Below are 27,576 nucleotides of genomic sequence, written 5' to 3' on the forward strand. Positions count from 1 at the left end.
CCTAGTAATTCTCGCACTTTTATTTCCTCGATCGGTCGAAGGGAAAAGGAATTTAATCTTTATTCCTTTCCTCGAGATTAATTTTAACCTGACGTTAGCCAGGGAACGTCCAAAAGTCCGTTAACCCGGGCGGAGGAGGATTTAAAAATGGCATATACGGGGGACGGCAGCGATTTCACTCCCACCCCGGAAGAGAGATGGGTTCCCGCCGGGTGACGAGGCCGACGTTACGATGTGGCGCCGAAATTCCGGGACGAGGAGACGTCCCCTTTAAGCCTTTATTTCGTCCGGCGCCCAAAGCAAGCCGGGTTTCCCGTCGGACCGTAAGTCCAGGACCCCGCTGACGTCTTAACGAAGGGAGCGGTGGGTAAAACTACAATTTCGTACTAGGAAAGGGGAGGTTACCGACGGGAGCAAGACGGCCCCTGGCCGGGTACTATTTTCCCGTCGCCGTCTTTAGGGAATTTTCGAAAAGTACCTGGACCCCGGAGTAAGGGGGAAATCCTGGTGGGCGGGGACGGCCGATTTCTCTGGGGTCTCCTCCGAAAATAAAGATTCTTTCATAGACCGACGAGAAAACGGACGAACGGCTTTCCCGACGCCGTCTTTTCTTCCTCCTTTTCAGAAATAAACGTTTTACCCACGAAGACCACCGGAAAACGAAGCGTCTTTCTCCTTTAGCCGACCTACAGTCTTTCGGAGCCGAGAACCTCTTCGCTCTCTTCTCACCGCCCACCGATCTACGGCGGACGGAATTTCTTAGGGCCGAGCGTACGTCGATAAATCGATTCTCGGCTCCGACGGAGAAGTAAATAGGTGTAGAGATTACCTGTGGCTCCGGTACCCGGACAGCATTCGATCCGGCCTAGGCCTTCCGCCCCACGGTATCGAAATTGGTTGAACAGGTAAGAAAAAGGTCGAACGTGGGAAACCGCTGAGAAAGCCTTCCTGTACGGATTTTCGCGGGGAGGAGCGTCAAGACGGAAAGTAAAAGAGCCGCGGGGGAGTAGTTCTTGCGCAGCCGGCGTTCTTCTTCCGGGTTAATGAGTGGGACGGAGAGATTTATTAGAAAAGGGAAGGAAAATTTCCGTAATTACTAACGACTTTAAAGGTAACCGGCCGACCAGACTTACCTAATTACCGATTACGACCAAAGGACAATACGCACCTTTTAAAAATATTGGGAGGACGAAAAAAAAATAAGGACCGGTGCAGAGTTAATTGCAAAACCGAAACTCTTCTCGCTACCCAACGGCCAGTAACAAAGCCAGCCCACACTCCTAACTTTCCCTAACGTATATACGCAGATGGACCGGGAGAGGGGTCGACTCCGTTTTATTCAACACATTTTAAAAGGCGGTCTGTCTTCTGTCGCCTTTCCCCCAGTCCTAAGCCAGTCTTTTTCGTGGAGCCAAAGACTGGGGGACGACGCGGCAAAATCCGTGGAGGCCCGAAAAGAAGAGATCGACTCTGGATACCGTCTTCAACCAAGAAGACGAAAAAGGAAAGGGCATGGACTTTCCCTTCACCTGGCCTTTACGCAGGGAGAAAAGTTTGCATTTATCTCTGCACCCAACGAAACGATATAAAATATAGGAAAAGTTTAAGTCCATAATTGACAATAAAGAAAGCGGAGAAAATAATTCCAAAAAAAAAAAAAAAAACACAAATAAAACTTTGAAAAGGAAACTTTTATTTAAATTTACAAACATTTATAAATAATACGGGAACAAAATATGAAATCAATTAAAACGGTATAAAAGTAAATTCTTATCGACTAAAACGGAAAAGCATTATTATAAAAATCTATCTTATTCTACAGTATTTTTAATTACGGTAAAATCTTGATTTAATGTACACAAGAAAGTTTTTCCTTTTCGTTTTTGTTACTCCCACCTTTCGGCCTCTTAGATAAAATTTTCGACTACGGTCCGGGTATTTTTCCTCCAGGGAAGGGTAGGCCGTCCTCCACGCCGGTGGTTTTCCACCCGGCCCCGATTCCTCGGATTACAGGTGGACGGTATTGCTTCCGCGGGTTAACTACCGCCAGGGGTAATACGCAGGCCCAACGGCCACCCACCCACCCGTCTGCCGTAATAAGACGAGAAAGTCTCCCGCTGGCCACCGGGACAGAAGAATCGGCCGTGACCAAACGGCCGAAATCGGATTTCGTCCAGACCGGGGGTGACCACGTAACGTATCGTACGACTTCGATTTATCAACTGTCTTTTTCAATCGTCCTTTCCGTGTATCACCCCATCATCCTCTTTGGGCTGTAATTTGAAAAAAATGTAGATCTATAAATTCCCACTGTTTTTCCTTAATCTCGAGATCGAAGTTAGATGAAACTCGAGACCAGATATGGAAACCTTAGGAAAGGATCCGATTAACTACGTAGGCGGTTTTTTCAACCTCAGATAGTCCATAAAACAAAGACAAGTGTAAATAACAAAATGAATTTATTACCAAAAGTTAGGTACAAACATGGTTATTTTTCGACATAATCACCGTGAAGATTGAGGCATTTGTCATATCTGTGGACGAGCTTTGCAATTCCCTCTTCATAGTGTTGCCGCCAAGTGACTCGAGATGGCCTTAACGTTGTTTTGAAGATCGTCATTAGTCTCGAACCTCTGCCCTTCTAGCCAGGGCCGGATTATCGAATAGGCAAAGTAGACAAATGTCTAGGGTCCGTAATTCGGAGGGGCCCGGCTTCAGTGCAGAAGATTTCTGTTTCAAAACGAGTTAAAAATTATTTAAGAAATTCGATAGGACAGAAAAGGCTGTATTTAACAATTCCTACTAAGCTCCGCTCGACTAGCCATTACCTAAAAAAAAAAAGGTCAACAGCCACCTGTGCGTCAGAAGTAATGTACGCCACGAGATCTCTCGCACCATCTACAAATATTCCTAGGGCCGCCTCTCGTGGTAGTAGTGACGTATGGTTATGATTTATTTTCTAAATCTAAACTTATACGTCGCGACATCGCATATTCGATATAGCGTTCGAGTTGCTCGAGTGCGAAGATATTACAATTCAATAGTGTTTTATAAAAGAGTTAAAAAGGGTGACACTACGGTGTGACTTGGGGTGACACCACGATATCCGCACCGGGTGTCACCCATGCTAGCTACGCTAATGTCACATTATAAAAGATTTGTTTAGAAGCAACTTATTTAAATGGGGCCCCAATTTAAATTTTGTCTAGGGCCCGCTAGAGGCTTAATCCGGCGCTGCTTCTAGTCATGTTTTCAGTTCAGGGAAGAGGTGGAAGCCTTCACACATTAAAAAATGTGTGAAGACTTTTACCTTTCAGACTTCCTCCCAGTTTGGAACATTTTAAACACCCAGCCCTGATTTAGCACCGAGCGACTTCCATCTCTTTCTTGAACTGAAAACGTGGCAAGGAGGGCAGAGGTTCGAGACTAATGACGATCTTCAAAACTACGTTAGGCTCATCTCGAGTCACATGGCGGCAACATTATGAAGAAGGGATTGCAAAGCTCGTCCACAGATATGACAAATGCCTCAATCTTCACGGTGATTATGTCGAAAAATAACCATGTTTGTACCTAACTTTTGGTAATAAATTCATTTTGTTATTTACACTTGTCTTTGTTTTATGGACTATCTGAGGATGAAAAAACCGCCCTCGTATATACTAACTTTCCATGCAAACCGAAAGTCACGTTTTTCTATTCAAAAAATTTTCACGCGAAAGGTGTTAGATGACTCTTGTTAAAGGAAAAGTATAATGTATGGGGACAAGACACTACTAATTTGAGATCGAGAGCGTTTTTTTAAATTAAATAAATTAAAAACTGCAGCCTGGCATTGTGACCACGTCACAATAATCAATCACTCGTTTCAATTAGCCATTTTACATTTATTCTAAACTAAATCTAATCCTTTAACTTATTTAAATATCGTTATTCGAAGTCTAAAACTTTGGCACGACAAAACATCTTTAAATCGACGTATGCTTACTACCTGGCACGCGGACCGAAAAAGGTTGGCCATCGCAGGTCTAGACTAACGGCGGAAACTAAATAATTTCCGTGAAAATTGAAATTTTGTGCGCCGGACCCCATCTGGTCTAGGGCATCCGGGGGGAAGGCGGTACCCGTATCTTTTTTTGTGAAGGAAGGAAAGGCCTCTAACGTTCCTTTCATTAATAAAAAAAAGGACAGTTTTATTTTCCGTTAAAAGTAACCTTCGTTTGATAAGGTAGATCCGCAGCTATTCCCACCAGTTTTTTCCGTCCGACGATCGCCTTTAAAAAATCTCCGTAAACGTTTGAAAACAATCAATCGTCGACTTTAAAGGCGGAATTTTATTTAACGGCGTAAAAATATAATTTTTTCCCGCACATCGGACGTCTTAAGGGACGAAATTTTCCGGGGGTGACGTTAAAATATCCCATGGCGGACGGAGACGGAAGCGGAGGTGTTCGACCGACGGCTTATTTCCCGTCGGAGACGAAGAGATGAAAGACCTTTACGCCTTCACTTTTTAAAAGATGCGGACGTTATCCTTCCGCACCCCATCGTTTATCCTCGTCGCCTTCGACCCTTTCGTAGGCCTCGGGTCATTTTAATGGTTTTATCTTTCCGTTACCTTTTTCTACCCGAGGGGAAATCTCCCAACTCCTTTTCCAACAAATTCCACCTCTTTACCTCGGTACGAAAATCGTTTCCATTGTCTGCCCGTTGGCGCAATTATCTTCCGTTTCCGCCCTACCCACGCTACAGAAATATGTTTGATACGAAGTTAGTAAAAAGTTAAGCTCCACCGCGTGGAATACATGGTTTGACAATCGTTTGTACCCGGTCGACGTATTTACCAAAAGCGGTAATTAATCCTTTACTTCTCGGTTATTATACCGTAATACGGGGAAAGTAAGGCCGTCAGTCAAATTTTCACCTCCGCTTGACCACCTTCCGAGATTCCAAATATGTGAAAAAAACCTTATGGCGCCTGCGCGCCTGTTTCGCATCATACTTCGGGACCTGACCAACCCAAAATTTTCAAACTTGCGAGATTATTTCTATACCTAGGTCGTCCGTGCTGTTAAATTTTGACGGTTAATAGAGAGGTTGCGGCGAAGACAATGGCGTTCGGAACATCGAGCATGATTCCACTGACGTTCCAAACGCCATTGTCTAACTTCTACGCTTACAGGAAGGCGGCGCTGAACGTCCAAAATACAAGCTTTCGCGTTGAAAACGTCGGCCGCATCCTCTCTAGTGTTGAGGATTGGACTCGGAGAAAAGGCACGTGCCCTCTCCCGTGGGGGTTGGACTTACGGTAAATTTCAATAACCAGTAAAATTTTCGTTACCTTTAAATACTCTTTGCCGTCCTCAAAATTACGCCCTTTTCCGTTTTATAATTAATAATATAAAAAAGTATCTGGTAACGGATGACGCCCGGCGCAATTTTAACTTTTATCTAATGCGTCTTAGTGTTTTCTTAAGCTTACAAATCTCTATTTTAAGCCGCTGCCGACCGACTGATAAAAACCAAAACGAATTTAGCAAATGGCCCTGTTGGCGCTTCCAGCACCACCGCATATCCACAACTGTCAAAACTAAAAAATTTAAAAAGTGTTAGAGAGTAAAGGCTCTCTTTCCGCTGCGAACTCGGTGTCTTTAGTTGGCGTTATACTTTCATACCGCAATTGCGTGCCTTTTTCCTCATTCGATCCATTAAAGGTCGACAGATGAAGGAACAACGTCGTAAGCCAATCAAATTTTGGTTCAAACTTCGTTAAGTGGTGCCATCACCTTGGAAAATACAAGGTAGGAGGAATTCGTCTGTCTATTATACGTTGTAGATTGTTTTAAAATATATCAACTTGAAAAATTAAAGAAAAAACGGGCTTCAACCAGAACTAGTGTAACCAAATTAATTAGTAAAGTCGATAATCTAGAACAGCGGTTCTTAACCCTTTTATACTCGCGGCCCATCAAATATTTCATAATTTTTTGTGACCCCATTTTTTAATAATAATTTATATTTGTTAAATTATCTATAATAAATTGTTTTTTTTAATTATTGCTTTATTTTTTATATAATAAATGTAAATCATAACTTTATTATTTCATTATCTATTTAAATAACATTCAAACTTCACGATTAAACATGAAAACTCATTAATTTTTAACAAAAAATAAAATAAGAAACATGTCGATAAATCGACCCAAAGTCGATGCTAAAACTAAACTAAAACTAAAACATCCACAACTTGTGGTAAAGATTTTGCATATCTTTTGCAAAAATACTTAAATTTTCAAAGCCTACTATTTTTCCTAATTGTTTTTAAAATTCCAAGCATTAATAGTTTCTTAGAATTGCTTTGGAATAAAAGAAGTAAATACTGCGGTGTAAGTAGCATATTTGCATTTATTTCTTCTGTACTAACAAAGTTGTATGTAAGAAGAAATAAAAAATAAATAAAAAAAACTAAATAGGAAAACTTTATCTTTCTTATTTCACTTTTCAATACGATATTCGGTTATACATCAATTTTCTTTTTACTGTATTCTGAAGGAAATTTTGCATAATTTGGCGGCCCCCCGGCAAACTTCTAATGGACCCCAGGGGGCCGCGGCCCCCTGTTAAGAATCACTGATCTAGAATAAAGTGAAGATAGAGAGACGAACCCTTTAGAAATATTGGATCAGTTGAGTCGAAAGGAAGAGTCATTGTGAACCTTAAATAAGGAAATCGAAGGTTTCATTACTAACCCAGCTGATTATGACAGTGAGATAGTCAATAGTGAAGAACAAGAGGAAAAATTATAGCTGTAAATTTAAGATTGAATCTCGTGTGAAACGATTAGAAACAAATACTTCCGTGAGCATGGTGACACAAGTCTCCGAACTGGAAATAACTCCTCTAATATTGAATTACCGGAGATACCCTTATCTAAATTCTCTGCAAGATATGAAGGATGGACTAACTTTAAAAGGCAATTTAATAATATAATTTCGTCAAAAAACGAGCAACTATCGGCGAAACAAAAACTGCATTATTTGAAGGCAGCCTTCAAATAATGCAGTTTTTGTTGCTTGTAACAAGCTAATAGGGAAGGCTAAAGGCTTAGAAAGGCAATATGATTCGTTCGCTTCACTATTTTAAGCTCTATAAGAAAAATACAAAAACTTAACAGTAGAAACCCATGTTAATGAAATTCTGGACACTAAAACTAGCTTACGAATCGGGAAAGGTTTGAGGAGTTTCACAGATAGCGTCAATAAGAATATTCGAGCTCCACCAGTCCTAGGATATGAAAAAACAAGCTTTCCGATATCTTAATTTTAAAGATTGTACTTCAGAAGCTGGATAAGGAAACTCTAAAACAGTATGAGTTCAGTATCAGTTCTAATAAGGTTCCTACGCTAGATAACTTAATTTCATTTTTGGAAAACGTTCTCAAATTTTAGAAAATAGTAATAAGGCCACGTTAGTAAAACCAAGATGTAAGGGAAGGTCCTCTAGTAGCGGACACTTAAGCTTTTCCTATTATAGAAAAATTTTACAGCTCAATTGGTCCAGATTACATTCCATACAAAACTTCATTGTCTTATAAAAACACCTGTTAAAACTCATTTTTCTAAAATAAAAATATTTATCATTTTTTTTTAAAACACTTTACAGACATTATATTTTTACCAAGTTCAATTGTGGAGGGTTGTATCGGACATGAGAAAAATCTGCAAGAAAAGAATTACTTTTGGTTTCACAAACAACTTTTTATTATTAAGCAGAGTTATCTTTGAGAAATTTATAAAAGTACAGATTACAGATCGTAAAACTAAGTTAATACATGATAAGAAAGTGGTATAAATGAGAAAAATTTAAAAAAAATATCAGTCTGAAAATTTAACAATTCGTTTTAATGACAAATGCATTTTGTGCTTTTTTTTGGTAATACACATTCATAAAACAGATTGTTTCCTTCAAGATCGGCGCAATTTTCGTGAGCCCAATCTTCACAAATCCTGCACTGGATCCCGTCTTCTTCAAAGGTTTTACCACAGATGATGCAGTGAGTCTCTTGGTCTTCTCTCTTTTCTTGAACTGATTTAGGCATATTTACTGTTTTCTTTCTTTGTCTCTCTTTATTTAGACGATTTTCCCTCAGCAGTTTTCTCTTACCTACATATTCTTTCTTTCCTTTCTTCTGCCGTAGTTTACCCATATTGTCCCGTAAAACAAAACATTCCGTGAGAATATAATTTTTATCAACCTTAAACTGTTTCCGATACAACCCGTAACACCTCTGTCTCATACAAACCGCAACATTTTTGTCCGATACAACCCGAAACATCATGGAACAGAACATTGGTTACCACATACGTATTAGTAAGCTTAAGGAGATTTCCGGCCTACAAGTTAAAGAACAATAAATGTTGTTTTCAACAAAAAAAAAAAAAAGACAGAAAAAACAACTTATTCTCAGTTTCAGGCGAGCTATGACAACCAGAAGTTATCTTCGTTTACTCAAAACACCAAATTTTATTTATTAAATCGTTTATTAAAAAAACCAAATTTTCTGCCACGTGTCAATATGGTAGAAATCAGAACTTTTTTCCCACCAACATGCTGTGTCTTTTTACAGATTCTGTCACTTGCAGCAAATGTTAGAAACAACGCTTGTCCGATACTAGCGACCGTCCGGTACTAGAGGACATTCCCCTAATCAAGATAGTATTAAATAAAAAAATCTGTTCGTGAAATGTAACATTCCTATGCCTTTTAGCGTTTTATGTAAGCATAATCATCCTATTTATAATTGTGATTCCTTTTTGAGATTGGAAACTTCTCAAAGAAACGATCTTGTGACTAGAAACAACCTATGTTTCAGCTGCTTAAGTGATCGCCATAAACTATCCAATTGCAACTCCAAGAACTCTTGTAATATATGCCGAAAGAGACATAATACATTACTCCACAGAAATAAAGAAACTGTGACTAGCTCTTAACTGTGTTCTCTTAAGGAAGATTCTCGTCCTTTAAGACGACAAATTCAATTCAATTCTTTATTTGTCTTTCTTAATACCGCTAGATATAACTGAGATTATATACAAAATAGTACAAACATATAATTATTATACATTACCATATATGAGATTAATTTGTTTTACATAAACATACCACACATATATGATACAGTTAACATCAATTGTACACTTACAACCAATCCTATATCACAAAATATAGGTGAAAAACATGAAAAACAAAGACAAACAACAGACATTATATAGATTAAATTTACCCGTACAAGTAGTTGTGTAAGATGACTACAGTTATGCCCATTTGCAGATCAGTTGAGACAATAGGAGACAGTTATAATCAATGGATTGAAATGACTAATGACCGTATTCTGTAGGCTGAGTTAACGTTAAAGTAAACGTTAAATCTAGAATTTGCAAGAAATTTACATTTACAAAGTCGAGTAATCCTAACAGATTCAGTTAACTCACTCGAGAAAATTGGTGGAGAGTTAAAAATGAGAGTTGACGCTTGAGTAATACCGTACTCTTTACTTTCCCAGCTGTTATATATAACATGGCGATTAGGGTTTCTCTAACGAAAACCCAGTAATTCGAGCTGTTTTTTAACCGGGAAAATCCCGCAAATTTCTTAAAAGTTCTTTTTTCTTATTTTGTGTTAAAGGTGAGAAAATTTTGCAAATAGAAAGTATAATTTACTCAAACTGTCAGAAAACATTTGTATTTATTAATTTTAAGCCTGCTTATTAGCTTTTTTTTTTTTTTAAATTTTTGCTTATTAAGGCATGTCACATATTGTCAATAATCAATATGTTGCCTATTTGTGACAGGACTCTGAAAATTCTTTGTCAGAACCTGTAATATCTGGAATAATTGTGTTTATGCTGCTTAATTTTTAACTATGTCCACTAGCTTCAATAACTGCATTGTGCCAGGTTGTGCAAGATGAGCCAGGATACGAACAAGTATGAAGTATGCAAGTATGAAGTTTTTCTTCATAAACCTGATTATTAAAGCCAAATGGACTGCCAAATTATCGGGCTATAAGCTTGATGCAGTTATTAAAGCAGCCGAGGTAAACAAATCAAAAATACTAGATAGCAAAAGAAGTACTGCAACGCATTTGGAAAACGAACTAGAAATCTTCCAGGCTACGGGTGAAAAAAACACAAAAACTGTCTTCTCTTAAATGCATTAAAGACTATTCCACCCGATTATTCAATTATTATGCCTTTGTGTCCTTTATTATAGCTTAAATTTATCTTTGTATACAAGTACAATTATCAATTAACAGGACTTTATTATACTGGAAAATCATGGATGCAGACAAATAGTCTTACTAATCAGAAACAATATTTTTTATTTATTTCACCTGCGAAATAAATAAAAAATATTGTTAATTGATAATTGTACTTAGTATACAAAGATAAATTTAAACTATTCCACCCGCATCAATTGAATCGAAAAGGGCATTCTCGGTAGCAGGACTTTTTCTTTAGTAAAATAAGAATCAAATTGAGTGATGGGAGTATTGACCATCTTTGCTTTTTAAAATCTTATTATAAAAATTTACAATAATATTTTGTATTATGTTTTATTTAAAAAACGAAAATTACTTCTAACTTAGAATTTTGATCTAAGTTCATTTTTTTCTTTAAATTTTCAACTCAATTCAAAAGCATTTATTATTATTTGTGAAAATTTCTACGTAATTCAAAGGTAATTTTTAATACATATTTTACACAGCATTATTATTATTATTTTGGAGGTGGCGGGATGCATTAAATTATTTAAAAAAATAAAAAATAATTATATCATTCGATTTCAAGATATTTTGTATATCTTAAAAATAATTCATTGTATCCCGGGAAACAGATAAATTTTTCTCGAAAAACCGGGAAATGAGAAACCCTAATGGCAATCTATCAAAAAATGACTCCCCAAAATTTTTACATTTTTGGACTCTAAAGCTTGAAACGTCGAAGGGAAAAAATTTCGTGGGTTTTTTCCGTATGTATAGATGATAGTATATGTGTGGGACACGATTTTGTTCATCCTCTTTCTTTAAAGCTTAACTCCCGTGTCTTTTTGTCGAAAATTTCTGAAATTTTGCAGGGAGGTTTGTATATTAGAGAATCGATGCTATTAAACTTTGATGAATAAAGGTTGAGAGGTGGGGAAATAAATGGGTCGTGTGTATCTCCATTAGGACTTGTCATTTCCCGACGACGACTGTACTTGTTAGCATTTATAAATTTATTTTATAAAACCCATCCCTACCCTCAAAATTAAGCCTTTTGCCGTTTTATAATAGTTAAAAATATCATTTTATTAAAAACGTTTTATAACAGATGAGACCGCCAAATGTTGCCAAGAAAGTTAAGCAAATGGTTGCAGGATTTTTAAAAAATGGCGACCTATAATAGCAAGGATGAGGAAATGATAGAAAATTTAAAATATTTGAAATACTTTAAAGGTCGATGTGATTTTTGTATAAGAAAAATTAATAGTGAGAGAAGAAATGATTTGGAATAACTGAGTGAAAATGAGTTTATTTCTCGATACCGTATTAAAAAAAGGACACAGTAAGATGTTTATTACGTCGAATTGGTGAACGTTGAAGAAAAATATTATGACACCTCTAAAACAAACTCATAGCTTTGCTTATGCTTTCCTACTAATTCTAGTAGTAACTATTTCTCGAATTCGATAAAATTTCGACCTGCGTTAATATCCATTTGTATTTTCGCCATTTTCTATACACACTTTTTCTTGCAACCAATCAAGACGCGGCATACAAAAGAATACTTATTTAATCTTGTACGCAGGATTGTTTTAAAACATTAACTCCAGGGTAGCAAAACTCTAGAGTTATATTTTTATCTGAATACGAAAGACGGGTAACTTGTAATCTGACTCCGAGTTAGATTTAAACTGGCTTCGTCAACTCTGTTTAACTCAGTCTACAGAATACGGCCATAAGAACAACAACATGAGATTTACTAGCGATAAGTTGTGTTTTGCTAGTACCATCTTCCTTTATGCACTGTACGTACGTACATACACTATAGCCCCAAAAGTTAATTCCGAAGCAGCTGCATATTCTAGCAAGACAGCTCTTTGAAAGGAGTGTCAAAATATATCTAGCAATCATAAGATCGTCCAAGGCTTTTAAGGAGATACAAAGTTCACCCATTCAAGTTGAGGGTTTCTAGTAGGGCATATTCCCAGTTGAGCTTCCTGAACCAGTTTTTGTAAAACGATTTTTGCTTGATTTATAGTATAACTGGCCCTAAAATATCTAAAGGGTTATAAAGCCTGGCGATGATACTCTTCTCGCTTCGTATAAAGCGATTTTTTGGATTCGATATCTTGAATAATAAACTGATCTTCAACAATTTCTAAATAATACTTAAAGTTTTTACTGTTGGTTCTGCACTAGAGGAAAAACAATGTCCTTGATTTCGTAGCGAATTACTGTTTCCTTGAATTAGAGTTCCACTTGTGTAATGTCATTCCACAAGTATTCGGCATATTGCATAGTTTGTATAGAGATCGTAGTTCACAAGCAGTATCGAAATCTTGTGCACCTGAACCGATATCATCCATGTAGATAACCTCATAATATAGTTTTGTGTGCCAGAGGGAATCTTGCTGCTTTATCGTGAGCCAACCTCTTAAGAGTTCTCACTGCAAGAAAAGAAGCACTTGTAGTCCCGTTAGTTAGTTTTCAAACTGTAGGTGACTGATATTTCATCTTCCGCGGTCTTCCAAACAATTCTTAAAAGATCTCGTCGCGAGAGCTCAATTAGAATCTGGTGAAACATTTTCTGCATATTTGCTGTAAATGCGTATTTGTACTTTTGAAATCTTGTCATAATCTCGAAAACATCTTCCTTTACCTTTCAAGAGACGATCATTTAGGATCCAGAAGTTATGGGAGCAGAGGTGTTGAAGTGGATACTGAATTTGTAGTGGGTTTATCTGGCCTAAACCCACCGTGATATGGAAGGTAATAGCGAGGTTGAGGCCGAAGTTTTAAACGCGAAAACGTGTATGTCGGACGTTCAGCGTCGCTTTCCTGTAAGCCTAGACGTTTGACAATGGTGTTTGGAAAGCATGATTCCAATGACTTTCCAAACGCCTCTGACAAACTTCTAGGCTTACAGGAAAGCGGCGCTGAACGTCCGACATACACGTTTTCGCGTTTAAAACTTCGGCCTCAACCTCGCTAATAACATATAAGATTTGTTGCCTAATCATCAGGAGGGTTTTGTACCCTTTCCATATGACCCAAGTTCAGTAGGCCTACTCTTTCTTAAACTTCTGACATAACTCTTAGATATCAGATGTCAGATGTCAAGCCCTATGATAGTCTCCTCCACAATTGATTCAATTTCCTCAACTACTTTGTATCTTCTAACTTGTGTACTTCCAAGGTTGTCATCTGCACAATGTACTACAGTACCTCCCGTCCTCATTACGTCTGTGAGTATTTTTATAATCTTCACAATACACTTCTTTACTTCTCAAACTTGGAGTTTTTGTAAGAGTCTCTATATGCCAAAATCTTTGTAAACGTTTATTGACCGACTCTAATTTTGATATAAATCCATATTATTGATTTTGACCATTAGTCTCTAAGAATCTAGTCGCGATGTATCCAAAAACTGTGTTGCAAAACGATAATTATTGTATGGTGAACGAATTTAATCATCCTTAACTATTTCAAAGAATATTTCAGCTCTAATAATCACATCAATCTTGCCTGGTGAAGCAAATCTTGGATCAGCTAACTGGCGTGGGAGTTCTATCTTGCTAATATTTAAAGAGAAAATAGGGAGTAAATACGTGATCTTTGGCACTGCTAAAAACTCTAGAGTCTGAGAAAAGGATCTGCTGCCATTTATTATCGTAGGAGTCAACTTAGATTTCATCGTGGTTTTATTTCCACTTACACTAGAAACTGAGATCTGATCTTTCTTGTGAAGTACCCAATCGATTTGCGAAATCTTTAGTGATAATATTTCACATATCGTCTAAGTACGACACTCCGCGTGCTTGAATGCTAGTTCTGGTAGAATGATTTAAAACCCAAACCGTGACTGTCGAGATTCATGGTCTTATTTCCCTTATCAATGGCATGGCAGTGAGTGAGGCACACTTTCCGAAACTACTGCATCGAATTTAAGATTCTGCTTGAATGGAATTGGTCTGCTGTCAACCATTGGTATCTTTGAGCTAGTCACAGTTTCTTTATTTTTGTGGAGTAATGTATTATGTCTCTTTCGATATATATTACAAGAGTTCTTGGAGATGCAATTGGATAGTTTATGGCAATCACTTAAGCAATTGAAACAGAGGTTTTTCTAGCCACAAGATTGTTTCTTTGAGAGGTTTCCAACCTCAAAAAGGAATCACAATTATAAATAGTATGATTATGCGTACATAGGATGTAACGCAAAAATGCAGTACACACAAGTTTCCAGCTTTGAATCTAAACTTTCCCATATTTTGGTTGTAATACCACAATTTCTTCATTCTGTCTGTGTCTCACAGGTTTTAGCATTCGGACAGCATTTGTTAGATTAATGTAATCGTTTTACTGAAAAATATTTGAACTTTTCACCTCTGAAAGATATCAGCCTTATTCAGATTCTGGCCTTTGCAGGTTTTACTGTATAGTAACTGCATTCATTAGTGCTCTAGAGTCTAGACCATGTGAAAAAACTATTGGATAGACATGAAGTCATTTACAGAGAGCATATGATTGGCTAAAACACTGAGTATTGGTACTGTCCCTAGACTTACATCAAACACTTACTATAAATTTCAGCCATCACATAGCTATCATCAGTAAGAAGTTAGTCTATCTTTTGCTGACATCAAAGCATTGAGTACTTTACTGTGTTCTTTTTTCATTCCTCCCTGAAATGTGCTCAATAATTTATAACCATCCTGTATATCATAGAGTTACTTTACTGTGACTGATAATACATTATACTCTGATATGGTCACATTAAAGTAATCGATACAATTTCTGCTATTTTAATAATATGGAATTTACATATTACATTCTCATTGTGTTACAAATGACTTATCAGTTTGTGTTTAAGTCTGAAGTCAAAAGTATGTTATGAAATTGTGCTGTTGCTATGAAGTCATAGGATGTATGTCTCTAAGATCTGTTCAGTTAAAGAAGGTAATTTCATATACACAAAACTTTGATATTTGTAAGACTACAGAACTGAGTTAAGCAGTTTTTTATTATGTTAGACTTGTTTAAAATGTTTATTGAATTCTTCAAAAAAATTAAAGTTTATTTTCAGAATATTATGAACGAAACAGAAAATTTAAAGAAATGACACTTATGTTTTCTAAATCGTAGAATACAGTCTATAAGGGTCACCTCTTATGAAACTTTTTTTAAACTCTTTCCACCCTGTGGGCACTAAGAGGGCCTCGTTTTGCAAACCCATTATGGGTTTGGCCAGGCTCATAATGATTGCAGCCTGGTGAGGGATGGGGTCTGACATATCCTGATGGACCACACACTCCTGAAAAATACCAGACTTGACCAGATTTGATCCCAGGCTCCAGAGCAATAGGCTGCCACCTAGACCACTCAACCATCCAGCTGCAAAATCTTATGGACTGGGGGAAACAACTATTGAATTTGTTTGGAAATACAGTCGACTCCGCATAAGTCGACACTCGGATAACTCGACACTTGTCTGTTACGTAGTCAATTTTTTGTCAATTTACATAAGTAATAATGTTAAAAAACTCAGTTTACTCGACATCGTTTAACTCGTCACCAGTGGATAAATCAACACACTTTTTCTGTTTCACACTTTTTACAATTCTGATAAGTTGACTCCCTCCTGAAAAATGAGTTCACACCACACAGTTTATTGTATGGTGTGAACTCATTTTTTCAGGAGGGGAGTCGACTTATCAGACATCTAAAAAGTGTGAAACAGAAAAAGTATGTTGATTTATCCAGTAGTGACGAGTTAAATGATGTTGAATAAACCGAGTTTTTTAACACTAATAACATTATTGCCTATGCAAGTCAGCCGGAACCACAGAAAACCGACTAATTAACTTACAGTGTCGAGTTATCTGGATGTCGACTTATGCGGAGTCGACTGTAATTCGGTAATGTAATGCAATGCAAGAAGTTCTGATGTTAATGCATTTCCATTGTGTTAATAATGATGTATATCCCTATAAACCAGTGGCGTGATGTCCATGGAAGCTGTGGAAGCGCCACTTCCATTGTATTTTCTAAAATATAAATACATATTGCGCAATTATTTTCATATTTTAACGTACTTTGAATTATCATATTTACTCAGGTATAAGACAATCTTGCATATAGGATGAGGTGTGACTTTACAGATCAAAATAAAGAAAATTAGATTTATTAATACAATTCTAATTTTATTTCGTTTAATCACAGATAAAATATTATCAAATGCACATATTAAGGCAAACAACCATGTTTGCCTTAATATGTGATAAATGGAAAACAAAACCAAAACATTATAATGAGCATGACCGGAAAAAGTTTATTTTTAATGATTCAGAATGTGCTAATATTCATTAAAAATAATAATTTAACTAATATAAAATAACTACATTTATAATCATTGCTAAGTGATCTGTATTTCATTAATGTTTTTATAAATAACTAAAAACTATTTTCTGCAAACGAATGAGATTCAACACGGTTTTTAATTAATGGACATAGGATTAAACCAATAAACAAAGGAAAGTGTGCCTTAATTTGTTTACAGTAGATGCCAACTTACGATAAATAGACTGTAGACCTATAATGACAGCGTAAAGTATACACAGTTCACAGAAATTATTGCAAAAATAAAAAGAATCCTTCGCTCGCACATATAGGATGACTTAGGTTTTTGAAGCAGTAAAAAAATGAATAAAAACCTTATCTTATATGCGAGTAAATATGGTACTTAAAATTAATATTTTATCATAGCCGCATTCTGTATCTTATTACAAATTTCTATACTACATGTGAAAAAAATGATAAGATTGGTATTGTATATTCGAATATAAATTCATATTTGCATATTCCAATGGAAGCACTGTATTGTCGAATACTGGATAACTTCCATGGCAAAAATATTTGTATGGTGTAAAGCAGCCAGATTACACACATTTGCTTTACAGAGCACCAACCTCATGTGGTTTACCTCATGGATGGTACACACCAAAATATCGTATAGCGCTTCCAATGATTTTATCCAGGGCTGGCACAGCTTCCCTATTATCAAATGCCACCACATGCCACTGCTACAAACCCATGGGAGTAAAACACAACAAGGTGTAGGCTTAGTGAAAATAAAATTTTGATTAATGTATTGCTATATATAATGTCATGTAATGTTTTATTTTGATAAAAGTATAAATAAATCATTTTATTTTTATATCTGTTACATAACTGATGAAGTATATTTATGTTGCAATAATTCAAAGGCTGGCTTTGTTGCAAGAGTTGATCAATGCAACATCATTTGAAGTAAAGCTTTGTCATAATGTGACAATAGGAGGTCAATCAGATGGTTAAAAATGTGAAATTTTAGCATTACATCATTTATGGATGGCTCCTAAAATAAAATTTATTAAAATGTGTAGTGATTCACATTAAATTTTAACTGGCTCCCCTTTTCGTTTAATCTTGTTATGCTACTGATTGCCTTAATGATTTGTATGTCTATTGTGTAACGATCACTTGTGGAAATAAGGGTGTCCAGACACTTTTGGCAAGGTAGCATGCATGCTTATGGGTAGGTGCATGTTTCTTTGTTCCTGATGTTTACCATGCCAGGATCAAGCCTAAGTCACTTGAGTGTCACGGAGGGCCACAGGCATAAAGTCATCCCCAAATGGTACAGTAAGTAATTAACTTGTTAATTATGTCAACACTATGTATTTCAAAATGAAAATTCGACAAAGTTTCAGGTAACACATCTGGATAATAAGCAAAAGTGGTTTTGAGTTTCACCTGACTCAATCTTATTTTCTAAGACTTTTCTAATTGATCAAGTTATAATTTTATGCTTGTGTATAAACGTTTATAGCATATCACTACTATATTGGTGGTTGATGATCTAAAATCTGTTAGTTTTAAAAGCAGTCAAAATAAAATGAACAGTTTAAGATTAGGATCTGAAACTGAACTTAATGAGTCAAACTTATCTTCAACCAAAAACCTAATAACCAGTGCAAGTCCAATTAAATTTTATGGCAAACGTTTTCGAACACCTCACTGTGACCTTTCTCAAGCCTTCTTGTCTTCTTAAAATGATTTTCGAACAATCGAACTCTTATTTCTGCTACGCACGTGCCAACCGAATAAATTGAAAAATCGAAAAACTCAAATTCAAACCGTTCAACTATCTTCCATAGAATTCCAAACAAATAAAGCTTCAACCGAAAACACTAATCTTTTGCTATTTACAAATTCCTAAACTGCTCCACCCTTCCTCTAAAAAGCGACCACGCAAGCAGTTCTATGTCAATGCCATACGCTGCAAATTTTACAAACTTCAAAGAAATGCTCCTCCATTCCTTCAATAAAAAGATCTTCAGCCACTTTCCTTTCTTTTACTCCATCCCGTCTTTTTACAGTAGGGCCTGCCAAGCCATCAATAACTTCACCTCATCCTTTGCATTTATGGGCTGTGATGTTTGGAAGGGCTTATAAATCTTCATTTGTTCCAACCATTTTTCTGAACTTAATGAGTCCAGAAAAAATTTATTTGTTAAATAAATTATTTCAGCTAATATAAGCCATTATATTAGTTTCTGTCATAATTTGTTTAGAAGGGTTAAACAGTATAATACTTTAGTGACTTCCATTATTCAGTTGGATTTGGAATATTAACAGTTCTTAAAATAAAAATATGACATTTATTGCTTGACATCTTGTCATTGATACGATTAAATGTAGTACAGTAAAGCTGTCAGAATTCTCTTCATTACTTAATTCAGAGTTTTAAAAAGTATTTATGATCCTAATTGAATTGACATAGGAAATTATAACTTTCTAATACTTGTTGAAAAAATTAATTAAATAAACAAGTTCTGCAATTTGATCCTTCCACAAAATTTAAATTCAAAATCTAAAATATTTATAACTCCTAGGAAATTTTTTGCAACTGCATATTTATTAGACAAAATTCCAAGTTGGAGGAGGAAGAGAAACAAACATTAAGTTCATTTTTGGTAGATATATAAAAATACCAAAGCTAAAATTCTCTGCAATAAATGATATATAATCTTCATTACTTGCAAATTAAAATTCTTTAATTTGCAACAGAATCTGTATTCTACTTGTAGAATATTTTTTTTTTTCAAATCAAATATTCTTTAATCGTAATAGGCATAACCTGTTACAATATTTTTTTAAATGTTTGAAATTTGTTAATCAGTTATTGGAATATTTTATATATAGTATAGAATTTATTTCATAGTCAATAAATACTATATTTCAAAAACTTAATATTTTAGTGATTTGCTCTTTGTCCTTATGTTACAATATGAATCTGTGAGCACAAAAAACTTGGTGCTCATAGATATTTATTTTATTAAAATTCCAATAGTCATCACTTTTAATCCAAACTGACAGAAATGTTTGAAAATAAAATGCATTATTTCTTAAACCATAAAAATGTACTTTTTAAACTGTGTTGATTGCACACTACAAACAGAAGTTGAAGTAAAAAATAAATTTTTTTAACATTTAAAATTAAATTTATGTCCATATTTGATTGAGCTCTTTCACAAAAGTTCAAAAAGCACTCTCACTTTATCTGAATTTAAAATATTTATGTAAAATGTGCTTAATTTGACTATCATTTCATATAACTAAACATTTAATCAGCTTGATTATGATGATGATGATATCAGTTTAACATTTTAGTGAACTAAATTATGAGTATTAATAAAACCACTTTAATCAAATGATATTTTTATAAGTTTACGCTCTTTTAAATAACTATTTTATAAAACTTTTTCTTTTAATTTTGCAGATATTCATTACAAAATAACGAAAGAATTTTACGAAAGCTTTCTTTTTTATTCAAATAGTTAAAATACTTACGACTGTTTTGCTTATTTATTTATTGAGAAGATAGTATTGAAATTACAGCATTTAAATGTATATACAGGGTGGGCCAGCGAAAACGAAACGGCAGAGTGTTCGTGTTCGTCCAAGCAAAGCGCTCGGACAGGTCGATCTTTTGCTCGAGGGGACATCTTTTGCAATAAAGTTTTTGCGATTCTGAATATTAACTAAACAAACATTTTTTTCGAAATAAATGTTTGTTTAGTTAATACAAAATAAATGAGTTTTTAAAATTTTTTGTTGTCTGTTGTATTCAGAATCGCAAAAACTTTATTGCAAAAGATGTCCCCTCGAGCAAAAGATCGACCTGTCCGAGCGCTTTGCTTGGACGAACACGAACACTCTGCCGTTTCGTTTTCGCTGGCCCACCCTGTATATATATATATATATATATATATATATATATATCTTGTATCTATATCTATAAACGTTGATCAACAAATAAATTTTTTACTAAAAGAACTATAATGTCTGGTAAGATATTTAAAGATTCATTTTAGTTATTTGAGTTATTTTCTCTTTAAATAAAGAGAGAGTAAACTCAAATAACTAAAATTCAAGTAACAAAATTTCAAGAAGCACTCAGTTATCAAAAAACTGTTGTTTCAATTTATATACAATCAAATTTGGAAAAAATTTAAATCAAGATTTTACTGAATTATAGTAACCATTAAAGTTTCCAATACAAAAATTATCAAAAATTTTCTCACCTGTACGAAGGCATACTTCCAAAAGTTATTATTCTGTTAACGTTTTCTTGTGATTCTTCATCTTTTTTATTTGTAATCCCAAATTTCTTGGTTAGACGCTTCTTAAAATGAGATGATTCTCTTTTTGGCAGTAAACTGTGACGTCTTTAAAAATTTGATAGATTATAAATTTTAAATTATATTGATACTCCTCCTCAATTATTTTTATATATTAACAAAACTTTTTCCTTCTGAGATCATACCTGTAACAAGTAGCAAGTAATGTAAAAAACATGAAGACCCCACCGACAATGGTAACAAGAACAATGACTAATGATGTTGCACTTATAGATGCTTTTCTCCCTACTGAAATAAAATACACAAAAATGTATTATAAACAGTTAATCAAATTATTTCTATAGAATAATCAAAACAGATTAATATTGCAGACCATTGAACTAACAGAATAATAAGAGGGACAGTAGTCCAGTAATATGATTGTTGGATTCAAATATAAAATGAACTTTATGTAAGATGTGATAAGGGATAAGTATTTATTACAACATGGGCTGTATAACACCTCAAAAAATCTCAATACAGCACCTTCCTATAGACCACTACTCTTGAAGTGCCAACAATTGTTCATAAATGGATCTTCCTCATAAACATTAAATACCCTTTGATATCTGGGAATTACTAAAGGCACAATTTTTCATTGCAAAATGACACTGTTATTGCCGATTACGCAGTGTTTTAACTCTCAAACACAAACCCAAGTATAGAATTCACTATTTATTTAACTTTTTTAAAAGGTCCTTCAGTTTAGCATCACATTACAAAGCATCAATTTAAGAGGCAAACAAATGATGATGGTAAATTAAAGTTTGACTGTAACTTGTAATAAAAATAATAGAAAAAATTAATAATTGAGCATTAGCTGCACCAATGTGCCTGAAGGACACTCAACTCAATACAGGATATTTACTAATGTTGTATTCAAATTTGAATTACAAAGGTTATACAAACATAAGTTCGAGTCCTTATTTCTTTATTTTCTTCCCTTTATTCCGATCAGGAACCACCATGCAACTTGCAACTTGAAGTCAAAATAACTTCTAAAATTAACGAACAAAACACTATTAGACGACATACAACACAATTAAAAATGATCTTCGGCGCCGACCTGTCTTTATAGGCATGGTGGTTCCTGATCGGAATAAAGGGAAGAAAATAAAGAAATAAGGACTCAAACTTATGTTTGTATAACCTTTGTAATTCAAATTTGAATTTAACTTTAATTCCCGAGTTTTGTACGAAAATATGTAAATTTTTTGAGACTACTCGAATCCGCCAGAGGGCCCGCAACTAAAAGCAATTATATAACACTGATATTATTGTGGAAGACTAACAGTTTTTAATGCTTTGTAGACGCCGTAGCCTATAAAGACAGGTCGGCGCCGAAGATCATTTTTATTTGTGTTGTATGTTGTCTAATAGTGTTTTGTTTGTTAATTTTAGAAGTTTTTTTGACTTCAAGTTGCAAGTTGCATGGTGGTTCCTGATCGGAATAAAGGGAAGAAAATAAAGAAATAAGGACTCGAACTTATGTTTGTATAACCTTTATAATTCAAATTTGAATTTAACTTTAATTCCCGAGTTTTGTACGAAAAATTACTAATGTTGTATTTTTGGTTAACGTTACCTTAGGTAGCCAAGATGGCAGACCTCCCGGTAATCTCGATCCAGGTTACTTAGTGACGTCGGTAATGGAGGGAGCTGCGAACTATCATGATGTGTTATGCAAATTAATACTAACAATGCATTTTGTGTAGAGTTATCGGCGGAAAGTAGTAACAGTTGTGATAAGCGTTGAATTGAGTGTTTTTTGACTTTAGACGTAATTTTTTTTTCTTTTCGAAATTTTTTTGTTTAATATTAATTGATTAATTATGAGTGCTTTTGATATTTATTTCCAAGAATTTTGGGCAGCGTGCACCACCCATAATTTCTATCAAGTGCTCAAATCAGAATTTTCTGAATTAGATATTGACCCCAGAATCGATAAAGGTTTTAAATTTGTGGTCGGTCTAGGATTACAGCATATTGAGGAAGTGTGTAAGATTTGTTTGAATTAGTGCAAAATATTTTATCGACATGACCGAGATTCGTGTGTTATGCGGTGCAAAAAATGTCGAAGAAATAGTTCGGCATTCGATGGAACCTTTAAAGGTAAATGTGGAAAAATATCATGGAGTAGAATATCTTTTATATGGTATTATATTGCATTGAAATGCTCTTCGACCACCTCAGGTATTGCTGTAGGTATTTCTAATAAGGCTGCTGTCGACTGGTCTAATCATATACATTTTGTTATGCTAGTAGCTTTGCACAATATGACATCGTTTAAAATTGGAGGTCCGAAGAAAACTGTCGAAATCGACGAGACTGTTATATGTAAATGAAAACATGAAAAAGGCCGCAAACTAAAAATTACGAAATGGGTTGTAGGGGGATTATGTCAAGAAGGCGAGCTGTTTTATCTGTCAAGTAAACGATCATTCTGAAATCACGTTAAATTGGATTATATCGAAATTTGTTAATTCAGGAAGCTTGGTCTTAACTGACAAATGGAAAGGTTACAACAACATAGACGATTTAGAAGACATCGAAATAGACAATCGAAATAGAAATTTAGAAGACATCGAAATACAGTTAATCACTCCGAGAATTTCGTTAACCCCAGACCTCATAATAATGTAAGTAATAACATTATTTTTTAAAATTATTTAAATATATTTTTTAATATTTCAGAATAGTATTTATTTTAAAAATATTCTGAAATTCTAAAATCGGAATTTAGTATTTAATAAATCGCGGAGCATATATGCATATTTGCTCCATCATAAATCGCAGTCAAGATGGCCGCCATCTTGACGTCACTAAGTAACCTGAATCGAGATTACCGGAAGGTCCACCATCTTGGCTACCTAAGGTAACATTTATTCTGAGTGATTGGTCTTCAATCATTCATATATTAAATAACTCTGTCAATTTATAATTTGTGTCACAACAAGAACATAGGAATACTAATAAAAGTTTTTTCAATGGGGTTGATTCTATATGTATAATTTAAAAATTTTTACAAAAAAAATCCTTCTTGAGCTAAATTACTCAATCTATACCAATTTATAAGGATTAAAATACTAAGGCATTAAAATTCTCAACATATTTATTTAGATCAAAACTTTAAAATACAATTTCCAAATTGTATTTTAAAGTTTTGATCTAAATCGCTGTGGCACTTATACCACAATATTTTATCCCAGCATGCATCCATCACTACTCCTTTATGTAATATCACAATATTATTTTTATAAATCTTACAAAAATTTTTTTTAATACAATGTTGAAACCATGGCATATCTTTATTTTTTAATCTAATGGATGCTTTATGTTCTTTTATTCTCTTTTCTAACTGCTGTTCTTTTGTCTCCTACATAACATTTTAGCTGAGGACATGTACTGGTACATATACAATTTATGATGTTCCAAGTTTATCTTCTTTTTCTTTATTTTAGTTTGTAATTAAAATTTTTCTTATATTTTTCATATAAAATTAAAATTTTATACAGTGGGTGATTGGTTAATGAACAAATCAAACAATGAATGCTTTCACTACAGATTTTTATGTTCGAACAACAAACACATGTTTAGATGATAAACACTCACAGAACAAACACAAGAAGAAGCAATGTAAAATAACAAATATTGATTGGTCTTTCCTTGTCACCAGGTGACAATTCAAAACATTTCAGACCACAAGAGATGTCAACATCGACGCTCAACCAGATACAGATAGAATAGTATTCCTCCGAACTTTGAAACTTTCCCTTGTAATTCCATCCTTTTGTTTACCTTCCTGACAAAGAATTTTTTATAGTCTTTGTGAGATTGTCAGGCACTCATTAAGTTTTGCTTTGGTTTTTATTTTTGAAAGGTGAGAGTTTAACTGTCCAATTGGATATTTGTTAATGTTATAACACCAAATTTCAAATTTTGTCCAGGCCTCACATTTACATAATTTTTTTGTGCATTAGTTAATTTCTGTTTTCTGAATTTTTATAAATGCTTTTCTGAACTTATCATGTCTCAATATGACAACTACATACAGAGTTTATTTTTAATTTAATATTGACATCTATCAATGTATTTTCACTATAAAATAATATTAATATCAAAACCTAAACCAATAAAGCTTTTCCTACATATTATTCATTTTAGCACACAATAATTATCTAACACAACAAAAAAATTCATTTCATTAAAATCATTTTATACATAATCATTATAAAAACACGCTGAATAATAATTATATATATATATATATTTGCTATTTACCATTAAGGAGTTGTTTTTGCAACAATGCTCTTCTTCCAATACGGAGTTGTTTCTGAAACAGGAGCCACTGTAGTGTATATTTCGGGCATCCCTTTTCCAGAAATCGGATAAAAATCACTCACACGTTGGCTACAATCTCTCGAAACCCATCCTTTATCACAATAACATGTATTGAGATTTGAGCAAACCTGTAATCAAAACTCACGAAATGTCTTTAAAAGGCTATTACAAAATAATAATCTTAAAACTTACTTACACCATGACCTGAACACATAAGGGCCACATTATTGGTAGGGCAGTTTCCTGGCTCGATGAACTGTTCAAAGTTGACACAAGTCTGATTGACACATATCTATCATAAAAAGTAGTTGCCAATTAAATTATCTGAGTTTTTTTATTTACATAATAATTAAACATAACATTACTTTATTTTCGGCACACTTGGTACCATCAATAACCATTCCCATATCGGAAATTCCACCAATTGATCCACTGGCAACTCTAGAATAATGATAATTAATTTAAATATACTGTATTTTCTTTGGAAATTACAAAGAATTTAAATTCAACATTATCACTCACTTGCACTCAAATTCTTTTCCTTCGATGGAAACTATTGTGCGTGAATACTGATCTTCCATTTCTTCCACAATTGGATTTCTGGTGCCCTGCTGACATTGCAGAGATCCACATAAGGAATTCCTATAAAATTGTTTAACATTATTTTTACATAAATTATATATAATATTATTTTTGTAATAAATAATAGTAATTAAAAAAAGATATTGCCTTACTCTTTTGTACACTTAATATAAGCTCCTTTAATATAAGGATCTACACCACAATTTCCATTAATACTTCCTTGTGTATTAAACTGACTGTAACATTTTTTGTCAGAAGATACTGCACCTAAATTTAACCAATTAAATTTACAAATCTTTAATAAAAATGATACAACAGACTAAGAATAAGTTTTAGATATTATCTGGTACATTGTGCATATGTATACAGCAAACATATAGCAATCAAGAAACAAAACACTTAAGAATTTGTTCATATGTAACATATATATGTATACATATACCTCTGCGATCAAAAAGTATTAGTAATGGTTCAATTTCAATTTATCCATCAAATTTTATTTCATCCCTTTCAAAGTAATCCCCTCCCACTGCAATGTACTTATGTCAACATTTTTTCCAATCCTAAAAACATGCTTTCAAGTCAATTACATGAAATCCCTTCAGACTTGCAGAAATTTTGTCTTATGGCATCAATTCTGTCAAAACAGTGACCATGAAGTGGAAATTTTAGTTGAGGAAGTAGGAAAAAGTGATAACAAATATGATTCTGCAAATTCTGTAAGTTTTTGGTCAAAAACTTAACAAATATGACTTAACATAACACACTTAACAAAATTTATCAACAAGAGCATTGTGAGCAGGTGCAAAATCCATGAGTTATTCACCACAAATTGGGTTGTTTTCTACAAATTACTTCAAACAAATAGTACACAACACTCAAATAATATTCTTTGTTGACAGTTGGCCAGTCAGTAGGAATTCATGATAGCCAACACCACGACAATTGAAGTAAACATTCAACACAACCCTAATTTTGACTGACTTTGACATAGTCTTTTTTGTCTTGCTTCATCTTTCAAGCACCATTCACTCAAGTGTTAAGTAAGCATTTTGGGGTCAAAAGTGTATATCCATATTTCAAATCAATAATGGCATGTTTTAAGAACAATTTGCCTTGAAAAAGCATTTCCTCAGTGATTTGAGCATGTTGTTTTTGGAAAAAATTCAATGTTTTTGGGATGACTCAAGAAGTAATGTGCCACAAGCCTCAATAATCTTTTAAAATTGCTTGACAAGATCCAAATGTTACTGAAACGTGTTCAATAATGTCTCCAATTGTTAAATGATAATCATTGAGCATGTGTTGTTCTTATATATTGTTGGCCTATATTGTTATAAAAATAAATTGTTTTCTTTTGATTTCTTTAATGTTATTATTGTAAATTATCATCTCTTTTAATGTATGTGCAGTTTTATTTGTAATCGATAATTGTAAAAAAAAAAAATATTTTATTTTTGTTTACTCTTGGGCAGTTTTTGCATGGCAGCACTGTGATGGTGGTGGGGTTGATATGTATGGGGTGTGGGACCGGCACAGGGCATTCTGGTTCCGGACTTTCAGCTGTTAGGAGTGTGTCATCCTTTGGGAGCTGTGGATGTAACTAGTGAATTTTTCTTTGTTCGTTGTGGTGAAGATTGGTGATCTTGTAATTCGTCTCCATCGG

The 27,576-nt window shown here is 34.3% G+C and overlaps 1 protein-coding gene across 1 annotated transcript in view; it reads right to left on the reverse strand.

Annotated features, from left to right (window-relative positions):
- Window positions 1–27,576, reverse strand: part of LOC136976189 (disintegrin and metalloproteinase domain-containing protein 11-like) — a 155,245-nt gene that overhangs the window by 3,570 nt on the left and 124,099 nt on the right. The window contains exons 21-27 of the mRNA XM_067271415.1: window positions 26,063–26,177; window positions 25,851–25,970; window positions 25,694–25,769; window positions 25,525–25,620; window positions 25,273–25,456; window positions 21,134–21,236; window positions 20,892–21,035 (exon numbers count right to left, since the gene is read on the reverse strand). Of these exons, the coding sequence (XP_067127516.1) occupies window positions 20,892–21,035; window positions 21,134–21,236; window positions 25,273–25,456; window positions 25,525–25,620; window positions 25,694–25,769; window positions 25,851–25,970; window positions 26,063–26,177 (838 nt within the window). The remainder of the gene's footprint in view (window positions 1–20,891; window positions 21,036–21,133; window positions 21,237–25,272; window positions 25,457–25,524; window positions 25,621–25,693; window positions 25,770–25,850; window positions 25,971–26,062; window positions 26,178–27,576) is intronic.

The sequence above is a fragment of the Centruroides vittatus genome, unplaced genomic scaffold (assembly GCF_030686945.1).
Source record: "Centruroides vittatus isolate TY-2023 unplaced genomic scaffold, ASM3068694v2 contig_397, whole genome shotgun sequence".
NCBI lineage: Eukaryota > Metazoa > Arthropoda > Arachnida > Scorpiones > Buthidae > Centruroides > Centruroides vittatus.